We start from the raw sequence: 27,655 nt of genomic DNA on the forward strand, positions 1-27,655 counted from the left end.
GTCTAGTGTTCTCATCCTCTTACTATAAGTTTCCTGGTAACGGCTCTAACAATGGCTATTCCTCTGCCTCCGGCTCAAGTCCTGTCTTTACAGACTCCCGTTCAGAACTGAACTAAGCTCTAACCTTCTCCCTTGCTTATAACATCTCGGCACGGATTATTAAGAATGTGCTGCTTAGCAACGGGAATGTTTCTATAGAGCCGTTGCTCAGAAATGGCCCTGGTATGTACTCTTATCTAACGGTCATTGCATAGGAACGGCTCTTCACGCTACGATAGAAACCTATTTTAAGTTAGTTTCATGTTTCGAAAATGAGAATTCGTTAGCCCTTCTGTAACAATAGTCTACAATAATTTATGAAAGTTAATATACGATATGAATTAACAAATTCTTTTATTTTTAACCCAGGCTAGTGAGTGCTGCTAAGGCTCCATATGGTGTACCAGGACGAATCTTTTTCTGTCTCTCCGGTTTCATCCTTCTCTTTCTTTGCTGGGTTAAAGAAAGGGACTTGAGCAAGGGAGAGTCATACAGTCTTTCCACCCGACCGATAGATGTAGCGGCAGTCGCGTTGATGAAATCTGGACCGCCTTTGTTCCACTAAGAGAATAAAGAAGGTGCACTCAGGGGTCCCTTTCATTGAAAGCAACGCAAATTCAATTACTAATCATATTATCAATCATTTCAGTTGCAATCTCAATGATGGAACAAAATGTTGCTGTCACATACACCCTGAGATACCCCATACATTGAACCGAATATCAACTACAGCGGAATGTATGTGATTGACAAGTCCAGGATCGAGATCTGCCTCAACATCAGAATATTGTGTCTCAGTTTTTTACAGCCGGGATAGCTCAGTTGGTATAGCGAGCGACGGGCTACGGGCTGGACGGTCGGAGTTCTATTCTCAGCAGGGTCAAGATTTATCTTCTCCATGTCGTCCAGACCTGCACTAGGGCCCAATTAGTCTCGCATCCAATGGGTACCTGGGATCATTTCTCCTCATTTTATCAGTACAAACAAAATTTTGCAATATAACTACTTATACCCTCGTGAAATAAGGCACAAAAATATCTGCTTGAGAACATTTGCAGGATTCTTTATGCACTTAACAACCATAACGTGTTTACATATGCTTTTAAGGGGTTCTGGATCAAAGAATCGATTCCTTTTGGTCTTGTTTAATCTCCCACGAACCAAAACATCAAAATGTTTATGTCATACTTTTAGGCTTTCACAGCTGCGACTATTACGATTTATTACTCCTGGGACATAATGTCGCCTAGCCCTGTAAAAGTCACTCAACGCTTCGGTTGAAAATATCGCCTCCATCTTCAGGTTATAACAGTAAACAGGACAAGAAACTAACATGTAGCAGGTAGAAAGTGTAATAGTATGTAGAATTTATACATTGCAGAAGATAAAACTCTTCATTATCATTTTATGTTTTAGGGCCCCGATGAAACAGCCGCCCCCCAGAGACCCACGGCCCTGACGCCGGCCGTCGCGAGATGGACGGTGAGAACCGGATCATCCTGAACGTAGGGGGGATCCGATACGAGACGTACAAAGCGACGCTCAAGAAGATCCCAGCTACACGGCTGTCGAGGCTAACAGAGGCGCTCGCCAACTACGACCCCATCCTCAACGAGTATTTCTTTGACCGTCACCCAGGGGTCTTCGCGCAAGTCCTAAACTACTACCGGTAAGCTTCTCCTGAGTACGAATACTAAGAATTACTACAAACCGTCGTAGTTTAAAGAAACATGGATGAAAGAAATATCTGTCTTTTACGGAATATATATTTTTTTCCCTTGGCACTATAGCCCCAGTGAGCCTAGGCCTACCTCCATGAAATTCTCCGTTCACTTCGGTTTTCTAGATCTTACACATTCGGTAGGACTCCTTGGGCGGGTGATCAGCTCGTCGTAAGGCCTCTACCTGCACACAAAGACAGAAAAACGCACACAAACATCCATGCCCTGAGTGGGATTCGAACCCACGATCCCGGCTTCCAAGCGAGCGAAGACAGTGCACGCCTTAGACCGCTCGGTTACCGTGACCGGCTTACGGAATTTATACGGTTACGATAACAATGAAAAACATAGGGGTAAATCAGAAAATATTAGCATTTTTTTTCACAGTTGGCACCACTGATAAATGCGCAACCAAACGTAAGGACGGAACATCTCTCTTGAAGTAGTGTCTTATTTGACCTTCGTTGTTTATTGTCTTACCCCTCTAGGGGCGTCGAAATGGCCGTAATAAAATTTAATGTACAAGCAGAATAATCTCTTCTAAGTGGGAAATGTTTAACATGGAAACTGACAAGGAAATGGATAATATAATTTAAATATTCTTCAATATTTTATTTCTCTTGGATATGTAAATTAATTTGGAACCATATTTCTTGGAACTAACCTGACAATAAAATTTGATTTTATAAATTGAAAGTATAAAATAGATTCAACATTTAGAAGCACACGGAAATGCTGTAATTTGGTACTGGAAAACAATAAAAATTGGCAGATGTAAAATCATCATGTCCTTGCGACGAGCTGATCACCCGCCCAAGGAGTCCTACCGAATGTGTAAGATCTAGAAAAACCGAAGTGAACGGAGAAGTTCATGGAGGTAGGCTTAGGCCCACTGGGGCTGTAGTGCCAAGGGGAAAAAATCATCGTGTACTCTTCATTAATAATACAGTCTGTGTGTGCAACAAGAAATCTTGGGTTTTAAATGGGTTGATAAATATGTTATGCATGTACTTTAGCGATGTTTTTCGTTTAGATAAAGTACCTTAACTAAATTTAAACTTATTTTAAATTGAAAAGTATGAGCCTCCTTGACATTCCTACATATACAGAATCTACCTTAAAATAAATATTAAACTTCACTTTCTTGCGACGTTTACTATAAATTCCATCCAAAGAAGACTGAAGAAAACCACGATGATGAATAATCTAGCAATATATTCAAACAGGATAGAGTCCGAATGAAGGTACAATAAATATAAATTTGGTAAACTTGTTCCTGGAATTATTTCAACTCCACGCTATAAAAGTGTATGGGGGAGTAGAGGGATAGCTCCACAGATTCTTGGTCTCGACAATGGATGAAAACGAGTGGTCAGTTTCGGGTCTGTGCCACTTTACTTCCGGGAAAAGAGACACGGGTGCCCACGTTAGAGGATGCTGCTTTGGGTCCCAGAGGCAGCTCTTGTAAACATCCGGCATACTTACTCTAATGAAAGTTGTGTCTGTACTTATTTAAGTACCACGTCATGAAGATGTATGGAGTCTGTAGGCATAGCTCCATTAATTCTTAAATTCAGCTTTAGTCAGAACTGATTGGTCATTTGAATTCATCGGATACTTTACTGTTGGTTAACAGCCATTGGCTTCCTTACGACCTGAAGACGGAAGTAACATGTTCCTCCGAAACGTCACTTAACTTTCAGCGGATTATATGGCGTTATATCCCAGAGGATTGAACTCCTCTTTATTACAAGACACTTATGTTTTTATTGCTTAAATGCTTTGATTTCCCCTCATCCTCATTAACCCCATAATATATAAGGTTCGTCTAACGCGGATTCACCGATCGCACCGCTTTCTAGAGATGTATCTCCCCGCGTTGGACGAGGGTTTACTGCAGAGTGCACTCTTTCAGAACGGGCAAGCTGCATTACCCGACAAATGTATGCGGACCATTGTTTGAAGAAGAGTTGGAATTCTGGGGCCTGGATTCGAACCAAGTAGAGCCTTGTTGCTGGAGCACGTACAGCATTCACAGGGACACACAGGTCAGTGACACAATTGGGTATAATTTTCATTTTGAATTGCTCTGTGAGATGGTCCTCTACAGAAGCCAGAGATTTCCGAACTTCACGCAAATGTTAAGCCCCATCTTGACAAAATATTCCCTAGCCTCCATTTTCATAACTTCCTGTGAGTATATAGAACAAGCTTTTTAGATTTTTGTTTTTAAAATCAGTACGGTTTAGGTTTCCATTGACTGAAATATTTACAAAATTTTAGAAATGCACGAATCCTGGAATCTTCCTGGGAGGTAAAATGTGGCCGGTGCTTGATGCTAACAACCTCACTTCCATGTCTGGGCCGATTGTCTAGAAAAAGTGTGAACCTTAACGTCTCACAACACTATGACCCTGCACAGCCTATTACAGGGATAGTTTTACCTTTATGAAATTGAAATCTCCATGTTTAGAAAATTGCAGTGAAATTAATTCTACTGCATAATTTCGTAGAATACCCCCCTTCAGGGAGGTGCTCCCCATATTTTGAAGACCACTGACTTAAGCATTAATTCAGGCCACGGCATAGCTCAGGCGATTAGTCGCTGGCTTCCCACTGCTTCGGCCTGGGTTGGAGCCCGGGTTTGGTAATGTGGGATTTGTGGTGGACAAAGTGGCGCTGGGGCAGGGTTTCTCCGAGTTCTTCGGTTTCCCCTGCCAATCTTCATTCCACCAATTGCTCCACAATCACCCTCACCTATCATCTGGGGCTGGTACAATAGGCCAGAAGTGGCCGCAGTACAAGGGACTTAGTCCCATCCCACTGAGGGGGAGAGAAAGAATTAATTCAGGGGAAATGAATACGTGAGTCGAAAGTGAAATGAAAAGACCAACTTCAAAATAGACACATTTCTCTGTTTTCGTCAGTTATCATACTAGTCAAGACTTCGAAATGACTCTCGAAGCAGAATAATCATATGTTAGTTGAAATCTGAAATCAGTTAAATTATATTTAAAACTTCAGTTCCTGAATAGCGTAACGTAATTGGTTGAGGCGCTACACTACAAGACTGAAGGTCACGGGTTCGGGTCCCAATGAGGTGGATATTTTTTCAATTTACTTAATCCTTCCAACCGCACTATGACCCTGGGTTCGACTCAGCCTCTGACAGAAATCAGTACCAGGAATCTTCCTGGGAGCTAATGGGCGGTCGGCGCGGAAGGATGAGAACATCACCGCCATCTGTGAGCCGATTGTGTAAAAATCGTTGGAGCCTCGACGTCTCACAATCCTATGGGCCTTGACGACCTGTTACAGGAATAGCTTTACCTTTACCTTTAACGAATTATGTGTTTAGCTATAGAATAACAGAACAACTGATAGGAAAACATAAGAATGCCTCCCCCTTAATTTGTTTAGTTGCCGGAATATTGGCCATAAGTCAGTGGGAATTCGGAAAGTCTTACGACCGACCGTCTCCACACAGCTTGTCATGGTTTCCCTGTCTTCAGGTTCCCAAGTTCAGGTTTGCCTTGTTCTTATGCAGTCCTCCTTACTCAGATTCTTCGACACAAAATACCTTGATCAGGAGATCACCAAATAGCGTCTACAAATTATGAAACTCTCAATTAACGAGGAAAATCAGAATTTACAGAATCTTGCCTACGACTGTTCACGAAATTTAATATGTAAATTTAATCAACAGATTTATTAAGGAAAACCCGGACTAGGTACTGGATAAATTCGATTATCATAATGAAAGTACCAAACCGTTCGTTTGGTATCCGCCTCAAGAAAATTTCACAAATTTCGGCCTTGAAACGACGAAATATACGAGTAATACCAGTTCAGGGTTCTATACATTAAGTAACCAACCCGAAACCCCCAGGCCAGACAGTTTAAACATGAAGACTATCTCTGCTATTGACCACTGTAATTTTTCCGAAACGTCGGTAAATTGTGCAGACTGTAGTCTCGTTTCTGATTTACAGGCGACGCTAGCAATACTGGACAAATTAGATATTGATGCAGACAAACCGAGTGATGAAGAAATTGCCCGCATGTTCGGTTATGAAGACGACTACCTTGCCGGCAACCTGTCCCGCTGGCAGAGGCTCAAACCCCGCGTCTGGTCCCTCTTCGATGAGCCCTATTCTTCCACAGGTGCCAAGGTCAGTATTTCTTGCTTAATGTGACTATCCAGCTGCATGGAGCTATGTCCTCCTTAAGAAGCTGATAGTTCTTCATGTAGTCACAAAATTGTCAAAATTTTATAGAACACGAAGGTTCATTGCCATGTTCACAAAAGCCCGACACTGGTCTCTATCCTGAACCACTTTAATTCAGTTCATATCCTTCCTTTGAATACAAATTCAAGAACTAGACTGGTTCAAAATATCGAAATGAAGAGATAATTCGAGACAAGCAGGTGGGTTGATGACGGATTTACGAAAATGATAAGGGTAGGCCGGAGAAACGAACCCGGATCCGTCTGGCTTCAGATAGAGTCATGTCGAGGCCTTTTATTTACCTCTACCAAGCGGAATGTACGTTCTTTCCTTCTTCAACATTTCAACATCTCTCTCTGTATATGCAACGTACATTGAAATGAGATGTCCGAAGTACGCCATTTGGGGTACCACAGAAATGAAATGTTGTGAAGTAAGCCACGAACAAGCAAGCAGTCTAATTTTCAGTGTATCGTGACTATTGTCACGATACACTGAATGGTAGAATTGTGAAATTGATACATGAAGTGTTGTACATCATATAAAGGATATGCTTTACTATTGAATATTAGTGCGTCTCGGTAGTGGGAGATGGCGTTAAACGTCAGTCTCCTACGTGTTCAACAACGTTCTGGACTAGAAGGGAATATGAGAGATAGCAGGGGAAGTTAATAATATGAAAGGCCGCGCCTTAGCTCAAGCGTTTAGTCGCTGGCTTACCACCGCGGCGGCCCGGGTTCGATCTCGGGGTTTGGTCAAGTGGGATTTGTGGTGGACAAAGTGGCGCTGGGGCAGGTATTCTCCGAGTACTTCGATTTCCCCTGTCAATCTTCATTCCCCCAATTGCTCCACAATCACCCTCACCTATCATCTGGGGCTGGTACAATAGGCCAGAAGTGGCCGCAGTACAAGGGACTTAGTCCCACCCCATTAGCAATAAAAAAAATAATAATACGAAAGTTCTTATAATGGACGATGAAAATTTTCCGTTGAATTTTCAACTGTCATTGCGCTAATAGAGCAGCCAACCTGAGGAATTAGAATCTAATCATATAATTGAAAAATATTAGAATATCATGTACTACGCGGTAGCGTAGAAGGAGCGTGTGTTACACTCCCGGTGAGGTCATTGAATTTTTCAATTTGCCTAATCCTTCAAGCCGCACTCCGGCCTTTGGATCGACTCAGCCTCTAACAGAAATGAGTACCAGGAATCTTCCTAGGGATAAAGGGCGTCCGGCGTGTAAGGTTTACAACCTCACCGCCATCTGTGAGCAAATTGTCTAGAAAATCTGGGAACCTCGACGTCTCACAAACCTACTGACCTCCACGGCCTGTTACAGCTTTAACATACTTTTCAACACCGTCATTTGAATGGTTGAGGTACATATTGGTAACAGTGTGGAATAAATTTCATAGTAGCTTCAGGTTTTCTGAATTAAGACCTCTGTTGGAAGGAAGAGACTGACAGGAACACAAGAAGCAATGGCTGAGATCTTTTCCGGGTTTCAAGTTACAACTGCGTGCCTCTACTGGATACCTCCGTGTTTTAATTCAACTGGATTAACTTCTTTCTTTGGAGATTCCAAATTACGCCCCCTCAACATTATGCAACATTCAATTGACCCAAAATGAGAAATTTTATGATCTTTGCTTACGTCGATTCGGTCATGAATATCCAGGCTAGTGAGCATTACTCAGGTTCTGTATCATTTTCATTCTGGAAAGTGACACACGAGGCCGCTAGTTTCGTTCCTCTCTCTCTCTCTCTTTCTCTCCTCAACAGAATTACATTTTCATACATATAAAATGATCATCAGGGATCAGAAAGGTAGTCAGTTTGTTGAACAGCAAAATAACTGTCAGCTTCAATCCTGTATCCTGAAGTTACTATGAATCAGAAAATCTCCAACTTTTCTGTTTCTTTCAGGAAATGAACTAAAAGGAGAAAAACAGGAAATTCCAATTTATCTGTCTTGGAGCTACTTTTACGTTTTAAGAACTTCAGTTAGTGTCACTTCTGTGCTACAGATGTCAGGAGTGGAGTCCTCTGAATTAAAGTTCCCAAATTCCATTATTCAACCTCGACTTAAATGAAGACTAGTGTGCCTGTGAAAGGTGATGTAATAGAATAAAAGACAGCCACTCTACTGGAAGACCGATGGGACTATGAAAAGAAAAAGAGTATTTTCTTGACACTGAAAGAGACGGTCTCTTTTAGTACCAATAGACAGGTCAATAATACTGTGTGACTTAGGTAATCTATTTTATAAACAGAAACTCACGAAATAGTAACCGTTCAAATCACGAATAGGGGAAGAGAGGCAGAACAGAAAAAAAAATAAAAATATTTTAGGAGGGCGGAGAGACGAAAAAAATCCTGCTCTGAGCGTTCTCAAGCTGCTACATATAGTCCTTGTAGGCGCACGTCTGAGACGGTAAATGGTTGGGAAGTGAAGGACATAAAACTGCTTTCTTAATACCAGGAGCTTTGTTGTTTACAACCGAAATTTTGATATTAATGTTGAAGAAGTCTAATTAAGATTAATTTTTATTTAACATTGGAAAGACTGTATTGGGGGAAACATTTTGATATTAACACTGGATGGACTGCACGTGAAGCATGCAGTGTAAAGTGGAATTGGTGAACCAGCTCAGCATTCGTTCTAGTACCGAGGAGAACCTCGGTTTCATTTGGTCTGTCGCAGGAAAAAGGACGAGGACGGATTTTATCCAAATAACATAACTTTGCGTCGTACCTCACAGTAAACGCTGCGCTTCCATTGCACATACTAATCTGTTAATATCAAATTAAAATTTGATTCATGTGGAAATTAAGATGAGATTGAACTCGGGTAATGCTTGCTACCATTCAGTACATAACCTTCTGTCTTCTCGTCTCCTGTCTAAAAACATAAAAATTAGAATATACAGAAATATAACTTTGGCAGTGGTTTTGTATGGGTGTGAAACTTGGTCTCTGGCATTAAGGGAGGAACATGGACTGAGGGTGTTTGAGAACAGGGTGTTGAGGAGAATATTTAGACAGAAGAGAGATGAAGTGACAGGAGGTTGGAGAAAACTGCATAATGAGGAGCTTCATAACTTGTACTCTTCTCCAAGTATAATTAGAATGATCAAGTCAAGGAGGATGAGGTTGGCAGGGCATGTAGCACGAATGTGGTAGAAGATAATTGTATATAGGATATTGGTTGGAAGGCAGAAGGAAAGAGACCACTACGAAGACCAGGACTTAGGGGGGTGAATAATATTAAAATGTATCATAAACAAAGGGAATTGGGTGGTATGGACCGGATCGATCTGGCTTAAGATAGGGAGAAGTGGAGGGCTCTTGTGAACATGATAATGAACCTTCGGATTCCATAAATTGCTGGGAAGTTCTTCAGTAGCAACACAATTGGCGGCTTCTCAAGAAGGGCTCAGCTCCATGAATTTAGTTCAATTAGACTGTTAATATTGTTTAGAGAAATGGTCGATGTTTGTTCTGATAAACATTAGAAAACATGGATCCAGATTTCTTGACACCTTGCTGTGGATCTCGCCTCTGACTGGTTCACACGATTCAGTTCTCCTGCTTGTTGCAGCTGTAACCCTAAAGACGCGCAGACCAGGTAAAAGTAAAAAAGTGAAGGTATCCCTGTAACAGGCCGTGAAGGCCCATAGGGTTATGAGACGTTGAGGGTCCCACATTATCTAGACAATCTGCTCAAAAATGGCGGTAAGGTTGTCAGCTTTACTCTCCAGGAATATTATTTAATCAATTCCTGGTACTCATTTCTGTTAGAGGCTGAGTCNCCAGGAAAATTATTTAATAAATTCCTGGTACCCATTTCTGTTAAGAGGCTGAGTCGACCCCAGGACCATAGTGTGGCTGGAAGGATTAGATAAGCTGGAAAAAATCCAATGACCTCATCGGGACTTGAACCCGCTACCTTCTGGCTTGTAGCATAGCCCCTCAACCAACTACACTACCGAATGCGAGTTCATTGGGTGAGATTTACAATTTTCTCTGTGACACATTTGACTAAGTGTAATTGCAACAGATGTAATGGTAAATTTCTGCTAGTCCGATAGTAAATGTACCGAGTACAGACTTATTCAAAATAAATGTAAAGATATTTCTGTGTGATAGCAACGCGATTGATGTATTGTTTATAGGTTCAGATCAGTGACACTTGAGAGCTGTCTGAAACACGTCACTACCCTCGGGGGGGGGGGTCACTCTCTAGGTCGATATTCGCATACGCAGACTGAAATAAATGTCTGTAATTGCAGGCTGTTACAGAAATTCAGTGGAAGGAAAACAAACATAGAACTCGTTAAAATCAGTGCTGAGTCTGACTCATCATTAACGGCAACTTAAATATACAGAGACAGGAAGCGACACGAGGTTGTGTGCAAAACGGAAGTGACAACCGTCCAGTTGTGCGTTCCGATCTGTAGGACAGCGGTAGGTCTTCTGATTAGCCACGGTCCAGTACAGGCCAACAAGTATCATTCCAGAATTGACATTCCTGCTTTTTTTCCTTGGCACTACAGCCCCAGTGGGCCTAGGCCTACCTCCATGAACTTCTCCGTTCTCTTCGGTTTTTCTAGATCTTACACATTCGGTAGGACTCCTTGGGCTGGTGATCAGCTCGTCGCAAGGCCTCTACCTGTACACAAACACAGAAAAACGCACACACACAAACTAAACATCCATGCCCTGAGTGGGATTCGAACCCACGCTCCCGGTTTCCAAGCGAGCGAAGACAGTACATGCCACATTCCTGCTTCAGTTCTGTAAATTCTGTCGGATTTACTTTTTAATTCTCTTTTTATACTCGTATATTTCTTTTTTCTTCCTTCTTGCTTCCTACTATTTGTTGTTTCTTACTTATCTTTTCCCTTTACTTCTTTGTTTGTTTCCTTGTTGCCTTCTCTACTTCATATTTTGTATCCTTATTCCTTCCTCTCAGTTCTTCTTTATTTCGTCTTAACTTCTATCGCCCTTCCTTTTATGTTTGTTCTTCCCTCAGTTCTTTCATTCTTTCTGGATTTCTGTCTTTTATCTGTACTTACTTTTTCATTTACTTCTTCAGCCTTTTTCTCTCTCTCTGTTTTCTTCCTTTCATTTATTTATTTTTCTTTTGTATTTTAGTTTTGTTCTTGCCCCTTCTCGTTCTTCTTGGTTCTCCTTTCATTCTTCTGCCTCTATCGTCTTACTCTCCACGTTTTATTTCACTTCTTTTCATAGGCCAAATCGATTTGTAAATATCCCCTCCACATGTGCGAGTTGTTTCTCAGGGAATGTTTTCTCTGCTGTTGTGGCACCGATCAATGGGTCTTCTGAGTAACCACAGTTCCTCTGTGACTCGTGAGTGTCCGTATATTTAAAGAATTCTCTCTGTAACATGTGACGTTGTATAATCTGGTAGATCATTGCACATTCTTCGGACAAAACGTCTTCCTCATTCTACCCTGAAGAAGGGAGTAGAATATTTCTCCCGAGACATAAATAATAATGAACCTACCGAACGAAAATGCCACAAGCCCAAAGGACAGTAATAAGATAAAATTCTCACGTCCATAAGTTTATCCTACAGTGTAGGGTCACGCGGTAGCGTAAGTGATTGAAGCATCTTATAAGCTGGAGAGTCGCAGGTTCGATTACCGATGAGGTCATTGGATTTTTAATTGACCTAATACTTCTAGCCAGACTATGGCCCAGGGATCGACTCAGCCTCTAACAGAAATGAGTACCAGGAGGTAAAGTGCAACCGGTGTGTAGGGCTGACAACCTTACCGCCGTCTGTGAGCTGATTTTCTAGGTAATGTGGGAGCCTCGACTTCTCACTGCCCTGTGGGCCTCCACGGTCTGTTACAGGGATACGAGAATGATCTGGCCTAGCAATGAATGTATGCACCTCACTCTATTTTAGTGAAAATATGAGTTTCGTAATACAGTAACGTCCGTTTATGCTCCATACATAAGCATGATTATAGCAGTGCATACACAGAACAGGTAGAAATTGATTTTCAAAATACTGTATAGAGTAAAATATGAATTTATATATTTCAAATGTGTTAAGTGTGACTATAGAAAGGGTTTCGCATTGGTAATCGGATTTATTGGACCCTCATACACACAACTCGTGACTACACTTTACAAATCACTATCAAGCACCGAGCAGTCATCTCATTTATGGTCTTTACTACGCTGCTTGGTAACGGCTTCCAACAGTAGATGTTCCTCTGCTTCCGGACTCACGTTCTCGCAGGCTGGCGGCAAACTCACATCAACATCCTACTCTTCTAACTGCCGTCTCAAGACTGTTCCGTAATGACAGCTGCTCCTCGTTATATATCATCAGCACGGACCACACAGGAAACACCGCTTCCATTATTGCACGTTCTCTCGTTACCGGGGGAATACGTCCACAGAGCTATTCGCTAGCAATGGCTGTTGGTCTGGCTCTACAATATTTGCTTTCAACAAATGTATCACAACGTAGTGTACGAATGTTACATATTGCGAATAATAGCAAATATTTCCAATTCCTTAATTCCAAGTATAATAATAACCAACAAATTCTGCTTAATTAAGAGATGCTTCAGCATAAGGACCCGGGACAGGCTCTTGTGAACACGGTAATGAACTTTGGGAGACAAGTAGCGTATCAAGAAGAAATCTGCTTTACGGCGTTTTTGTTTATCTTTCTGATATGAAGGAGACGAAATAATTGCTGCTCTGAAAAATTATTTACACATCTACAATATTATATTGGCTTGTGTGTTTGTGTGAATTCACGAATGTATTTATGTCTGTGTATGTGTATTTGTGTATGTTTTATTTTTCTGCTTTCATCTGACATCAGTGAAGTTCTGATAATAACATACGATGTAATTAATTTGTCTAACAATTTGTACAGACACCCAGGCACAAATTAAAAATTAGTGTTAATGGTATTTTATTCTATACAAGAACAAAACCGAGCGTCTTCGCATACTGGTGTCATGTTGGAAACACCTTCATAAGGCACAGAATATGGAACTCGGACGGCTGTCAGCCATCTTGACTTATTTTCTCGAAGTTTAGTCAAACACTGCAAGGCAATATCTATATGGGACAATATCTGTGTCTTTAAGGAGGTTATGCTCTTTTCTAAAACGCAGTTTGCCCATTCCACTGTTCAAACAAGTAGACGTCGACTTCCTACCACAATGGTCGTTGTTCAAACCTAGTTCACTGCATGTGGGATTTATGGAAGGCTAAGTAGCATTGACGCGTTTTTCCCCTACCAATTCACATTCTTTCAGTCATCCACATCTCTAGTCTCTGATCTTAGGCTGGTACAATTGACCATTTAAGGCCTATGTACCAATAAAATCGGTCTCACTTTATTCTAAGTAGACAAATTTCAACACAACATACACCACGATAGCAGGGACAAAATGAACTGGGAGAATAATATAGAGTGACGTAAGAAAGAGAACGGGAACATAACATAACACGCAGTTCTTGCAGCACAGAAACATGACACGCACTTAGTTGCCACTTGCCAAATATCTTATATTGTTTAAGTAGGCCAGACTTGTTCCGTTGAGCACACTGCCTCAGAGACTTTGAGAACCCGACACATGTAAATGTCACATGCAGACTTACCTCAAACCTAAAACTTCTGGAATTGTGAATTTCCGGACTTATGATCCCATTAAATTAACGGCCATTACACACACGCTCCAGAATTACGACTCGAAACTCGACTTTGGGGTTTAAGGCAGTCTCTTCAGAAATCCCAAGGGCCCAGCGACCACTCTGAACATAACCCAGCAAATGTGGAGGAGGCAGAACATTCAGCAGCGATGTGATAACGTCCACGGTAACCTGTGTTAGTGTTTGGGGTGCTGGTTTCAATTCCCGATAGCAGCACGAAATTTAAATTTATTTTTAAGAATTTTCGAATGAAAATTCAATGAACTTTAAACTATTTTTTTTGCTAGTGGGGTGGGACTAAGTCCCTTGTACTGCGGCCACTTCTGGCCTATTGTATCAGCCCCAGATGATAGGTGAGGGTGATTGTGGAGCAATTGGTGGAATGAAGATTGGCAGGGGAAACCGAAGTACTCGGAGAAAACCTGCCCCAGCGCCACTTTGTCCACCACAAATCCCACTTGACCACACCCGGGATCGAACCCGGGCCGCCGCGGTGGGAAGCCAGCGACTAACCGCTTGAGCTATGGCGCGGCCCTAGAGCTTTAAACTAACTTCATGGAGCTGAACCCTTCTTGAAAAGCCGCCAATTGTGCAGGTACTCACAAAATTCCTAAAATTTAATGGAACCAGAAAGTTCATTACCGTGTTCACAACAGCATTACACTGGTTCCTATCCTGAGCCACATCAGTCCAGTCCGTACCACTCCATCCTATCTCTCTAAGATCCCTTTTAATATTATCCACTCACCTAAGTCTGGGTCTTCCCATTGATCTCTTTCCTTCTGGCGTTCCCACCAGTATCTTACATGTAGTCCTCCCCCATTCGCGCTACATGCTCTGCCCATCTCTTCCTCCTTGACTTGATCATTCTAATTATACTTGGAGAAGAGTACAACTTATGAAGTTCCTCATTATGCAGCTTTCTCCAATCTCCCGTTAAACTAGGTTTCGATAAGTCTGTTGGACTTGAGGCTGTCATATCGGTGATTATGGGCGGTGCAAACTTCTGAGATGTACTCGTACAGGATGAGCAAGGGCATTAATACTTGTCTCTATTCCTTGCTTGGCTTGCCAACCCTAAAATTGACGGAAGTACTTTTCTCCGAAACGTCGGTGGATATCTATAGCATTAAACGAAGTTACATTCCATAAGACCTCACACTTCGCAGTTTGTAGCACATTGCCACGACGTTTCAATAAATCGTCATTGCTTTTGACCCAGCGTTCTACTAGCAGACAATTCAGGTCTCCGAAGCCGAAGACTTCCTGGAGACTCGATACGGAAATAACGTGCGCCCCCAAATATGGACCCCCACAGCTGCGACTCATTACAACAAACTTACAGACGTTTCGGCATAAAGTTACAGAGCATCGTATTTTTATCGGGATCTCATGTCTCTTGAGCCAGATTTGAACCCGTGACTTTAAATATACGAAACAAGAAACTTGTCCCCTCCACAGTAATTTTCGGTCCATCTCTCTGTTAATCATCTTCACTTGCTACGTCGTTGTTAAATAGGCCTAACCTATAGTAATATACTCCCGTGATCGAACAGTTTGGAGTAGTGGTAAACATCTGGATTTCTTTTTAGGAAGTTCGCGGTTCGAATATCGTCCTGGACATCGTATAATTCTGATTTAGGTTTTCATGGTTTTCCTCCGTCCCTCCAAGTAAATGTCAGGATAGTAGCTTCATCAAGCCATAATCGTTTTCTTCAAAATCTTTTCCAGTTCGTCATTATTCAGTCATGCCCTCAGATATTATATAGTTGAGAGAGTGAGAGCCACAAGAAATGCAAGGCGATTCTAAATTATTGTCGGAGTTTCCGTGGCCTATAAACAGAAAACTAATTAAGGAAAATGAAAATATAACAAAGAAGTTTTATTACTTATAAAATCAATACTGCAGAATGCTAGACAAATTCAATATGCGTACCTTTCACTGCACGTAAGATGTCCAATATTCCTGGTTTCGCTCAACATCTTCCTGCGAAGTGTTTGGTCTTCGCGTTCCTTTTCGGGGCAGAACACTCCTCCCCCCCTTGGCACTACAGCCCCACTCGGCCTATTCCTACCTCCATGAACTCCGTTCACTTCGGTTTTTCTAGATCTTACACATTCGGTAGGACTCCTTGGGGGGGTGATCAGCTCGTCGCAAAGCCTCTACCTGTAGACAAACACAGAAAAACGCACACAAACATCCATGCCCTGAGTGGGATTGGAACCCACGATCCCGGCTTCCGAGCGAGCGAAGACAGTGCATGCCTTAGACCGCTCGGCTACCGTGACCGGCCCAGAACACTCCCAGTTTCTTGAAACTGCTTTAATCAACGTCGGATTGCATTAGCTGACAGTGGATCTTTTCCATATTGAGTGCTGTAACGAAGTTACATTTTGATAACGGATTTGTTCGGAAAAACCGAACTACAAATACGTACATTGCGTTCTCTTCAACAGTCGTCATTTTGACGTATGATGTCATATTTTCTCCCAGACATCAATGCGGCTAGTACAGCGTTGCCACATAAAACTTTTTGAGATACATTTTCATATTCCGTAATCAGTTTTATTTTATTTTTTCCGATTTCAAAATTATCGACAACGCAAAGCACGACAATAATTTAGAATAACTGGATATATTCTTATAGGAGTCTGACAATGAATACCGCCTCTGGTATCAGAGTGACCTGCTGTCTGTTGTGGTATGTGATTGATGGATGTTACAATGTGAGGAAACAAACCCGATTCTAATCTCACGAAACGTGGCTTAATTTCGTGGTTAAATTTCGCCTGCATATCGCAACTCTGGGAAGGCTACATCACACAGACTGAAGCCCGCATTGTGCTCCTCCAGAGCCCTGATTACAACTGAATGGATGAAGTCAGGAGCACTTCAAGGAATGTGAGATAACACGATGATTGATTCGAACAGCGTCTCTCAAAGGATAGCTTTCATTTCTGAATGCGTTTTCTTGTCTGAAAGAAAACTCAAAGCACCCATTGCAGAGATTTGTAATATGGGCAAGTCTTCCTACAAACAAAGGCAGCCGCTTCATACCAAGAACTCACAACAATGCTAATTGTAACATCGAAGAACAAGAATAAGGGCAATAAATGTATGATAATAAAAAGATAGGAACGATATAAACGAGGAGAAAGATAACGTGGAGAAACATTAAAAACAGAACATTGTTACGAAGAATGCAAAATGACGAAGAAAAGAAGAGATGTACAGAAGGGGAAAAGGGAAAATATTACAGCTTGTAGACCCGTTGCTAGGTAATGGCTCGTATACAAGCAAGAGAGGAACACGTCACGACCGCGGTAACGTCACACAACAATATAAGGGCTGCAAGAAGAGAGTAGTTTTCTCTGCGGTTCGTGCCGAGATGTTACAAGTAGGACAAATCTAAGGTTTAGTTAGTTGTGAGGCAGTCGCCCGCCAGTATGAACTTAACACGGGGGCTAAGGAAGCTACGGCGTTGGAAGCCGTTACCAAGCCACGATCTGCGAAGAAACAGCAGACTGAGAAGAAGTAGTGGGTGCTGTAGTAAACTGCAGAGTGTGTAAATTAGCAATAGAAGCTACTTGCAGTTACGACGTATAAAATTTCAGTAAATTAAATTACCAATACAAACCCCGTTTATAGTCATTTAATCACGTGACTATATGACTAAGGTTAAGCTGGAGGAAGAGAAAAAAGAAACAAGATGTTGACGAAGAGATGGGATTAAAGGATAATAAGAAAATATATGTAGATATAAGAACAACACAAGAAAGACTGGGCGTGAGGGAATGAAGAAAATTAGATGAAGAAGGAAGAGAAAAGAATGCAAATAATTGAAGCAGATGCTTAGGAATAAAGCTGATAATAAAGATGATGATAATTGTAATAACAACAAGATTATCAGTTAATTTAGTTTACTAGGCGGGTACGAAATCTTCACTTAGTCTAATATAAATTCAACGACGTTTCGGGGGAATATATTGCCTTCTTTCTCAAGGTCGAAGAGTAATCTGAGTTTAGGTTCCTGCCTGCTTCTAGATGGTTACTTCATTCACTTACATTTCAAATCTGAGGAAGACGAGAGTATATTCCTCCGAAATGTCCATGAATTACCGAATACACTGCGAAACATCCCAGAAAGTACGAGTAATACTCTTCAACACGTTTCATCCTTTTCCTATCTTTATCTTGTCCTTCATTTTCCACTTCTGTCCTCCTTTCCTTCTTATTCATTTCTTGAGGAATTCTGAGATGCAACGCCGTGAAGTGTTCAAAACAAACGGCTTTCAGCTAGCTTTTGCTGGCTTCTTGCTTAGCTCAGTCTTCAACGTTAAAGACTGAGGCAATATGTTCTTCTGAAACGTCGAGATTTCTCATAATTACACGCTGTTACAAAACAGAAGTCCCTACTCTTCGAAGTTACCATAGTACGAACATCATATCCAATTTTTGATCTTCCTATTTATACTCCCTTTTTGTATTTTTTTTTACTCCCTTTCCTTTCCAACCTTTATTTCTTACACTTCCTTCCCCCCTTCAGCACTTTCATTGTCTTGATCCACACAGTTACAGTCCCCACATTTGGAAATATCCACTTGTTGCCCGCCTGCATGCCAAGTGTCGCTACTGTCCGACAGGTGGTAGCAGTGGTGTCCGTGTTCTTCATCTGCGTCTCGGTGCTGTCCTTCTGCCTCAAGACTCACCCCAACATGCGAGTTCCTGTGATTCGGAATGTCACAGTCAACGTCAGCCAGGACTCTAGAGGTCTGCAGTACTCGTGGACGCTGGACAAGGAGAGGACTGACCCACATGAAGCTTTCTTTTACCTCGAACTCGTCTGCAACGCCTGGTTCACGTTTGAGCTCGCTGTAAGATCAGTGGTAAGTCAAGTTCCATCGACACAACACAGGAAACTTAGGCGTAGCGAGCCTTCACAATTACGCAATACTTCCCACACAACATAATAAAGATTTTAAATTATTTTGAACAAAGCAGTAGATCAAATCATATACTCCATCTGCTATGGGAATAAGTATGCGTCGTTGTCAGTTAGTGACGTAGACCGTTACGTCATCATTATAAAACTACTAGGTTCTGTTATCGACCCCCATCCGATATTTATAAGCCAATAGGGAATTGAAACATATTTACGAGAGATTTTTCTACCGTAAGGTAGCCTACACGATGTATGGCACATCCTCCTTCGTAGAGCGGGTGGACTTTAACAGTATAAGCGTTACATCTGTTGTGGTGGAAATTTCATTACTTGATACCAGAAAACTGAGTCATGATTTTATAACTATTATAAATAGTGTGCAGATATTATTACTCAGTTTGCGTAAGTTTATTTCTATACTTTCATGGTGATGAAAATTTATATTACGGTATTTTGCTTTATAACACCGGCTACTTTAATATATGTATTTTCCAGAATTCTGCGGAATTACGCTACCGCGTTGATTACGAAGGTCTCTTTTTCCTCCAGAAATTTCACAACCTTCTGCCAGACAACAGAGTGGCATACCCTGTGGCATACAACACTCTCATAGTTTGATTTGGTTCATCCTGCTCCGTCACACTGTTAATATTATAAAAGATTATCAGCTTCGTCCAGTGTGACTGATAATTTTTTTCCTCTTTCCTTTTTAATCTTTCAGCATACGTCCCCCTTTAATTTCTACTGTCGCCATACCCTATCGGTACTGGTGCTCGCTATTTCCCCTTTCTGCCAGCGAGGTCGGCCCTCTTCTGGCAGTGGTACCCGATAACTTCCCCATCTACCGGAGGCATTGGAAACTACTTGGGCGGGAAACTTTTTGCCTAATTTTGCTCAGAGGTCTCCTAGAGACATGAGGATATTTTACGTGCCGTAAATCTACGACACGGGACCCACGGCTTAAAAAGTCCCTCCAGGAGAACTTGCTCCCTGAATTTTTCCGCCCTTAAAAATTCCACGACCTCCGCCGTGTTTGAACCCGCGTACCTTCCGTCATGAGTGGGAACGTTACCCCTAGACTACGGAGGCAGCTCAGAATTGCATTTTGATAATACTGTATGTATATATTGATAATGAACAAACACATTGTAATAGTAGTTTCCGTCTGTATTGATATATCCTTCTCAAGATGGTCGCTCCAACCGAAAGATGCCAAGGAAGAAAGATTAAAAAGGAGAGAGAACAAATTTTCAGTCACACTGGGCATTATAATCTGATGGTGTTTCGAAGGACATATAATTTGACAATGGGGGCACGCGATAGTATAGTGGTTGATGCACTGTGCTTCAAGCAGGAAGGTCGCGGGTTAGATACCCTATGAGATCATTGGATTTTCAATTGACCCAACCCTTCCAGCTGCAGATCGGGACTGGGGTCGTCACAGTCTCTAACAGAAATGAGTACCAGGAATATTCCTGGGGTTAAAGTGCGGCTGGCGTGTAAGGCTGACAACATTACCGCCAACTGTAAGCTAATTGTCTAGAAAATGTGGGACGTCTCACAACCCTATGGGCCTTCACGGCGTGTTACAGGGATAGTTTTACCTTTATCATCTGGAAATAACATAAGCCAACTTAGATGTATGTGTGAGTTACAGTGAAGGTTTGGATTTCAGGTCAGTCCTAACCTGATGCAGTTCGTGAAATCGCCAGTGAACGTGATCGACTTCGTAGCTACCCTGAGCTTCTACACGGACATCTTGCTGCAAAGCAGTGTGGCCCACCGCATAGACAAAGCAGACATCCTCGAGTTCTTCTCCATCATAAGGATACTGAGACTGTTCAAGCTCACTCGCCATTCGCCAGGTCTCAAGATACTCATTCACACATTCAAGGCCTCAGCCAAGGAACTCACGCTTCTTGTCTTCTTCCTCGTCCTCGGCATTGTTGTGTTTGCCAGCCTGGTTTACTATGCGGAGCGGCTCCAGGTATTTCATTACAAATAAATCTACTTATTAATACGGGAGAGCGTACTCGGTAAAGCGACTGGCTAGGGACTGGACGTCGTCCAGACGTGTTAAATATGACAGTAAATTGTCCGTTGGCAGCGCCATAGCTCAAGCGGTTAATCGCTGGCTCACCACCGCGTCGGCCTGGGTTCGATCCCGGCTCCGGTCAAGTGGGATTTGTGGTGGACAAAGTGGCGCTGGGGCGGGTTTTCGGCTAATACTTCGGTTTTCCCCTGCAAATCTTTATTCCACAAAATTCTCCATCATCATAATCACCCCGAACAGACTACAATAGACTAATCAGTGGCCGACGTGCCGAGTGGACCCAGTTGGACTTCACCCCCACTAAGCGAATTTAAAAGAAAATGTCCGTTTGAACTACAGGAACTAGCAATGAGATTACAGTGACCTAGTTTACAATATTTACAACAGATGACACTGCCTTCCACTTTGAAACCTGACCCATGTATTTGCCTAATAATTTAAACACGCTCGGAGTAGCCGCAAGGCAATAAAACAAGTTACAGCAGCGCCTGGATAAAACAAACGACTGCTACCGGCCATACATTCCGATCGTGTACCTGACACTCTCTACCGATTCATGTCGTGTGGCTTGAATCCCCTGGCTACGACCTTTGACTAATTCAAACGAGAAACCTAAAACTGAACTGAAAGCTGAGCTCTTGTATCAGTCCGCGCCAATGTGTTAAACACGGCTGGTTTCAGATACTTTTTTGCTTCTTCGTTCCGTGTAATAACGCAGTGTTTTACTTATGAAAATAAAAACAGATGAGGCTCTACGTGATATTGCTCAATTTTATAAGGATATTAATTTTTGAAATGCTATTTATTACCATTATAAAGTGGTACATATTAGCGGTGTTGAACCTTCGGGTTCTGCTAGCAGAGTCAGTTAATTAGTAAGATGGATCTTAGGGAAACAGGTTGTGAGGATGGGAGCCGGATGGAACTGGCTCAGGATCGTGTCTAATGCCGGGCTCTGGTATTAGCGGTGTTGAACCCTCGGGTTCTCCTGCCAGAGAGTCAGTTGATTAGTAAGAGGGATCTTAGGGAAACAGACTGTGAGGGTGTGAGGTGGATGGAACTGGCTCGGGACAGTTCCACTTTTATTTATGTTTAACTCACAGATTGTGTTAGCATAGAATACGCTCACCAAATCAATAGAGAAGAGTTATGAAGTCCAGTTAACCAAGAACCTTGCTCAGTGAAGTACATGTTTCCTCTGCATGACACTGGGTGGCTGCCAGCAGATGCACGAACTATGCAGACATAAGTGCCTGCCTGCCTGCCTGCCTACCAGACTGCACTATACCGCATAGGAACAAAGTATGAAATCTGTTTTCACGCTGTCTTATGAACGAAATGTAGGGGGGAGAACCAGTTTCTGAGTGGGACAATGCGCAGCGCATTGTTACCAATTGTTACCAGTTACATATGGACAAAGCCAATGCATTTCGTTGAATTGTAGATTGAAGAATTGAGCACAGAATACCCAGAAATTAACGGTCGATTCGTTGGTGTAGTATGGGTTGGAGCTGCAAAGTGAAGGCAGAAACCTTAAGATTTTTATTACCAGAGCTTCTGCCAGCTGCCACCTAACAAACAATTGACACTGACAAGCATTGCGGATGACTGCCACGCCTGTTGTCAGGGCAACTTTCTGATAGAGAAAGATTGAGGTGTTCCTGATTCTTAACATTATATATCCTCTAGTCATGAATATAAAATCAATTAAAGAAGTTACAAAATACTTCTACTGACTGACCACAAATATCCCTTAACAACATACCTGTTGCCGTAAAAAAAAAATACTTTTACTTTCATTCACTCACTTTTTACGTCATACAAATAGCCCACGTTTTCAGAACGAACCATTCTTTGCCCTTCGAAACATGGTGATAAGTTTAGAACCAATTTCTTCTCTCATTTTTACGTTTCGTCTTCTCACACTGTCTTCCAAATTGCACGTAACAGAGTTCGAGCCCTGATAGAGTCAATGAATAATTCACTTTAAAACGAACTTGAGAATGCCCCCGTGCCCTTCTAGCTTCCAAGTCAGTGTAAAGGGGGCTATTTCTTCGGGAAAAATATGTTGGAGCCCCAAATTATAGCTATAAGATCACATCCCCATGTGCCCTCGTCTTTTGGTTTCATAGCACGGAAGAAATTTGTCATTAACTTTGATGTTGTGCCCTTCACACGAAACGTGTTCGGAACAAAGGAAGGCAAATTTACTCTCTGCGCTTCCGAAGGTGCAAAATCCCTAGCTGCATCCCTGCGTGTCCGTCCGTTACTAGAAATATTATGGTAGACTTAGTGAAATGTCTTTTTTTAATTCGCTTAGTGGGGGGTGGAGTCCAACTGTGTCCACTCGGCACGGCGGCCACTGATTGGCCTATTGTACCTGCCCGGGGTGATTATGATGATGGTGAATTTTGGTGGAATGAAGAGAGGCAGGGGAAACCGAAGTACTCGGAGAAAACCTGCCCCAGCGCCGCTTTGTCCACCACAAATCCCACAAGACCAGAACCGGGATAGAACCCGAGCCGCCGGGGTGGGAAGCCAGCGACTAACCGCTTGAGCTATGGCGTGACTTGTAATAGTATTTAAATAGTACTCTAATGCTTTATTTGTTTCTCAAGTTAATGTTTTCTTGAATCAGACAGACTTCTTATTATAGAATTCGTACGGTTTTGTATCCACAGTCCAACGTGAGTCCCTCTCTATCTTTTTCATTTTAAGTAGTGTTTCATCCGTTAGAGTGCAGGTCATGTCTGAGGAGATTTGTTCCGGTCTGAGACCGTCCTCTGGTCAGTACAGACCTTTATTTAATTTAATGCTTCGCTGGTTATTGCACGGGGAACAAGAAGAAGGACACTTGTTGCAAACTACCTGGCAACTAATTAGCTTTGAGACCTAGCCTAGGTTACTCTGTAGCAATTCAAAATAAAGCCCAAAATCTCGCAGTAAGGGTAGGATATTCACAGCTACTTGTGGTCAAATTAGGTGAATAGGTGGACAAGCCTCTCCAGACCAGTTGCATGAGAATTACTTGCTGAAAGAGCTCTTTGAAAAGTCTGGAAGAAACCACTTCAACATGGACGGAATATACGTATATTGGACCAACACCAACCTTCGGTCTACAGTTCAGAACATAACGGGATGCATCCGCTCGCTTCACTGGGCTACTTTAAGACACTCTTTCAAATTTAAGGGCATCAGAATGATATTTAAATATATGTACAATTGCTCTCTTAATACTTATTTAATATATCATAAATTTGGGTAAATATATCAACTTATTTTTTTCAATAACTCTCAATAAATTTATACACATACGATATGTTCCAAAATAAATGTCGATCAAGGGGCAACACTTCTGGCATATTCTCGAGGTTCCCAGTTCAAATTTCAGTCGGGGTTTCGACTGTACTAACAGGTTTTTCGTGGTTTTTTTCTGTCTTTGTCAGAAAGTGCTCTTATAGTACCTCAAATTAGTGAGCCAGTGCTTCATTTTACATCCTTCCAAATTCTGTGTTCACTATCATCAAATAAGTATTTGGTTCTGTATAGTCGGAGTTACCACTGCTAATATTACCTATAATTTTGCAGCGAACAAAGGTCGAATATATTTGACTGGCTACGGGCTGGACGATTGAGTGGTCGGAGTTCGAGTCCCGTAGGGTCAAGAATTTTCTCTCCACCATGTTGTCCAGACCGGCTCTGGGGTTCAACCTCCTATACAATGGGTACGGGGGGGGCCTCTTTCCCGGGGGTAAAGCGGCTGAGGCCTGAAGCTGACCACTCACCTGCAACTAGTGCCGAGGTGGATCTATACATCCTCTCCCCCATATGCCTTCATGGCGTAGAACTTGATTAGTTAAGCACAGGACAACTTCACCTTTATTTGTTTAATTTGCAAGCTTATACACGTCATCGCTTCTATGTGTTCATTTATCTAAAAGCGCTCCCAATAGATAACATCGATTGAATGATGAAAGATTATTCAACATTGAATTCGAATCGATATGGGAAGAACAAGTCTTAGAATAACACGAGACTCATTCAACACAGATTATCTCCAGTCCGGGATATGAAGCAGGGGCCTCAAGGATACGAACCAGCAATGTTACCCTGCCGAAACATTTCTGGACACACGCACACTCGAGGTCTTATTTCCTATTCTATATTTTCTATTGTCGAGTTTTGGCCTAACCGAATTTCTATTCTGGCCTTTGCCTAAATGACTAAGCAGAATCTACGAAAATGTCAGTCCCCGCAGAGTTTCGAACCGAACGCCTTCCGCCTAGCGTTTTCTCTAGACCAGTCTCTTCGTATTATGTATCCTAATTAACTAATTATTTCCATATAACTCAGTTCTTCTATAGAAGCTGCCAGTTGCGCAACTACTCAAGAACTTCCTAACGTTTTACGAAAGCAGGCGGTTCATTTCGTGTTCACAACAGCCCTCCACTCTGCCTCATCCCGAGTCAGATCAATCCAGTCCATATTAGCCCATCGTATCCCTCAAAGATCCATTTTAATATTATCCACCCACCTAAGTCTTAGTTTTACTGTTAATCTTTTTCCTTGTGGCTTTCCTACCAATATACAATATGCATTCCTCTTCTCCCCTATTCGTGCTACGTGCTCTGCCCATCTCATCCTTAGTTTCTTAATCATTCCAATTATACTCGGAGACGAATATAAGTTATGAAACTCCTCATTATGCAGTTTTCTCCAACCTCCCGTCACTTCATCTCTCTTCGGTCCAGATATTCTCCTCAGCACCCTGTTCTCAAACACCCTCAGTCTATGTTCCTCCCTTAGTGTCAGGGACCGAGGCTCTGCATGTTAGCAACCTGAATTGTTACGGCGTTCAGACGATGCAGTGCCTATAAATGTTAGCAATGTAATTCTAACATAACAAAGTGTTGAGCAATTAATGTTAGCAATATACTTGTAACGTGGCAAAATATTCATTAATAAATGTTAGCAATATAATTTTAACGTAACAAAGTTTTCAGCAATAAATATTAGTAATCTAATTCTAACATAGCACAGTTTTCAGCAATAAATGTTAACAATGCAATTTTAACTTAGCACAGTTTTCAGCAATAAACATTAGCAACGTAATTTTAACGTGACAAAGTGTCCTGCGAAGATGAACGAGCTCTCTGAACTTACCGGCAGCCAAACCCACACAACGACTTCAAAAGCATCCCTGAAGGCCTCTGGTGGGCCATTGTGACCATGACCACGGTGGGATACGGCGATATGGTGCCCAAAACTTACCTTGGCATGTTCGTTGGAGCCCTCTGTGCGCTGGCTGGTGTACTTACGATTGCACTTCCGGTTCCGGTCATCGTCTCAAACTTCTCCATGTTTTATTCTCATACTCAGGTAAGTACTTGGAATGAATTTAATAATTTTATAGTCAAAACATTATTCTGTACCCTGCTTTGACGAAAATGCGCTGTACCTCATGTGAACTAATATATGATATTATAGCTAGGCCGCGCCATAGCTCAAGCGGTTAGTCACTGGCTTCCAACAGCGGCGGCCCGGGTTCGATTCCGGTTCTGGTCATGTGGGATTTATAGTGGACAAAGTGGTGCTGGGGCAGGTTTTCTCCGAGTACTTCGGTTTCCACTGCCAATCTTCATTCCACCAATTGCTCCACAATCACCCTCACCTATTATCTGGGGCTGGTACAATAAGCCAGAAGTGGCCGCAGTACAAGGGACTTAGTCCCACCCCACTAGCAATAAAAGAAATAATATATTTGTTCAAGTTTTTATGACTAAGTTACAAATGTTCTATGAGTGAGACTTTTGTCACGCGGCAGATATCAATACGATAACCCAGTTCGTTCTGAACACCTCTCAACAGACCAGAGCACGGCACTGACAAGTTGACCAGCAAGAATTCCGATCTGACTGCCACTGATTTTTTTCTTGTGTGGTTGTGTCAAAGACAGATTTTTTGTTCCTCCACTTGCTGTAATTGTAAATGATCTAAAGTAACGCATCACAACTGTTACGTGTACTGACGAGGACATGCTCCGGTGTGTTAAAGACATATACTGAAAAACCATGTAAGTATTTTGGCTATACCAATAGTATTTCGGTTTCTATAAAACGTTGAAAGCGTCTATTTCTTTTATACTAACCTTGTATTTCCTCTATGTAATGAGTTCTGACACAAGACGTATTTATTTGCTTGGCTGCGACTATATTAATTTTCAACGTGACAGATAAAGTAAAAAATGACAATTTTCTCACTTTCAGAATGAAGAGGTGTACATGAATATCAAATAAATTTCTTCTTCGCTTTATATGCTACTTTGGCGTAAAGAAGCCATTCCTTTTGATGTAAATAATATGAAAGTAGGGAGATGTGAAATGAAAACGAGAGCGCTTAAAACTGTTACTTTTTTCCTTTACGAAGCGCTAAATTGCGATAGGAGACAAATTATTAATATTTCTGTAATTAATTCCTCAATTCCCTTTTTAGAACAACTAACTAATTGAAGAAATCAGTCTTCTGGGATGTGGCACCGTGTAGATGTGGTGTTAACCGACGTTTCGTAGGAACGTATCGCCTCCGTCTTCAGGGTAGAAAGTTCTCACGGTCTCTTCACTTGCAGATTTCTTATTTTTCCCTTCTAACCTGAAGATGGAGGCGATACTTTCCTACGAAACGTCGGTTAACACCACATCTACACGGTGCCACATCCAACAAGACTGCTTTCTTCATAGTCACCGCGGTAAAAACCTCAAATCTTACAACTAATTAACTAACAAACTGAAAACTGAAGTTCTCACAAGGTTGACTATAAAAATTAGTATATTCTGGTACCTGAAACTTGTATTTTCGTAGAACGTTGACAACGTAGTAACTTCCTAACTCAATTTTTTGGATAAAATTGTCTTTTACTCTAAAGAAGGAGATAGAAAATCCTTCCGAAACGTTGG

General features: G+C 41.9%; 1 protein-coding gene across 2 annotated transcripts in view; it reads left to right on the forward strand.

Annotated features, from left to right (window-relative positions):
- Positions 1 to 27,655, forward strand: part of LOC111864314 (potassium voltage-gated channel protein Shaw) — a 261,436-nt gene that overhangs the window by 209,914 nt on the left and 23,867 nt on the right. For both annotated transcript variants that reach the window (XM_023851473.2, XM_033751436.1), the window contains 6 exons: positions 1,456 to 1,708; positions 3,676 to 3,808; positions 5,753 to 5,932; positions 18,351 to 18,593; positions 20,325 to 20,636; positions 25,872 to 26,081. In XM_023851473.2, coding sequence (XP_023707241.1) covers positions 1,515 to 1,708; positions 3,676 to 3,808; positions 5,753 to 5,932; positions 18,351 to 18,593; positions 20,325 to 20,636; positions 25,872 to 26,081 — 1,272 coding nt within the window. In that variant the 5' untranslated portion in view covers positions 1,456 to 1,514. The remainder of the gene's footprint in view (positions 1 to 1,455; positions 1,709 to 3,675; positions 3,809 to 5,752; positions 5,933 to 18,350; positions 18,594 to 20,324; positions 20,637 to 25,871; positions 26,082 to 27,655) is intronic.

The sequence above is a fragment of the Cryptotermes secundus genome, unplaced genomic scaffold (genome assembly GCF_002891405.2).
Source record: "Cryptotermes secundus unplaced genomic scaffold, Csec_1.0 scaffold29, whole genome shotgun sequence".
In the NCBI taxonomy this organism is placed as follows: domain Eukaryota; kingdom Metazoa; phylum Arthropoda; class Insecta; order Blattodea; family Kalotermitidae; genus Cryptotermes; species Cryptotermes secundus.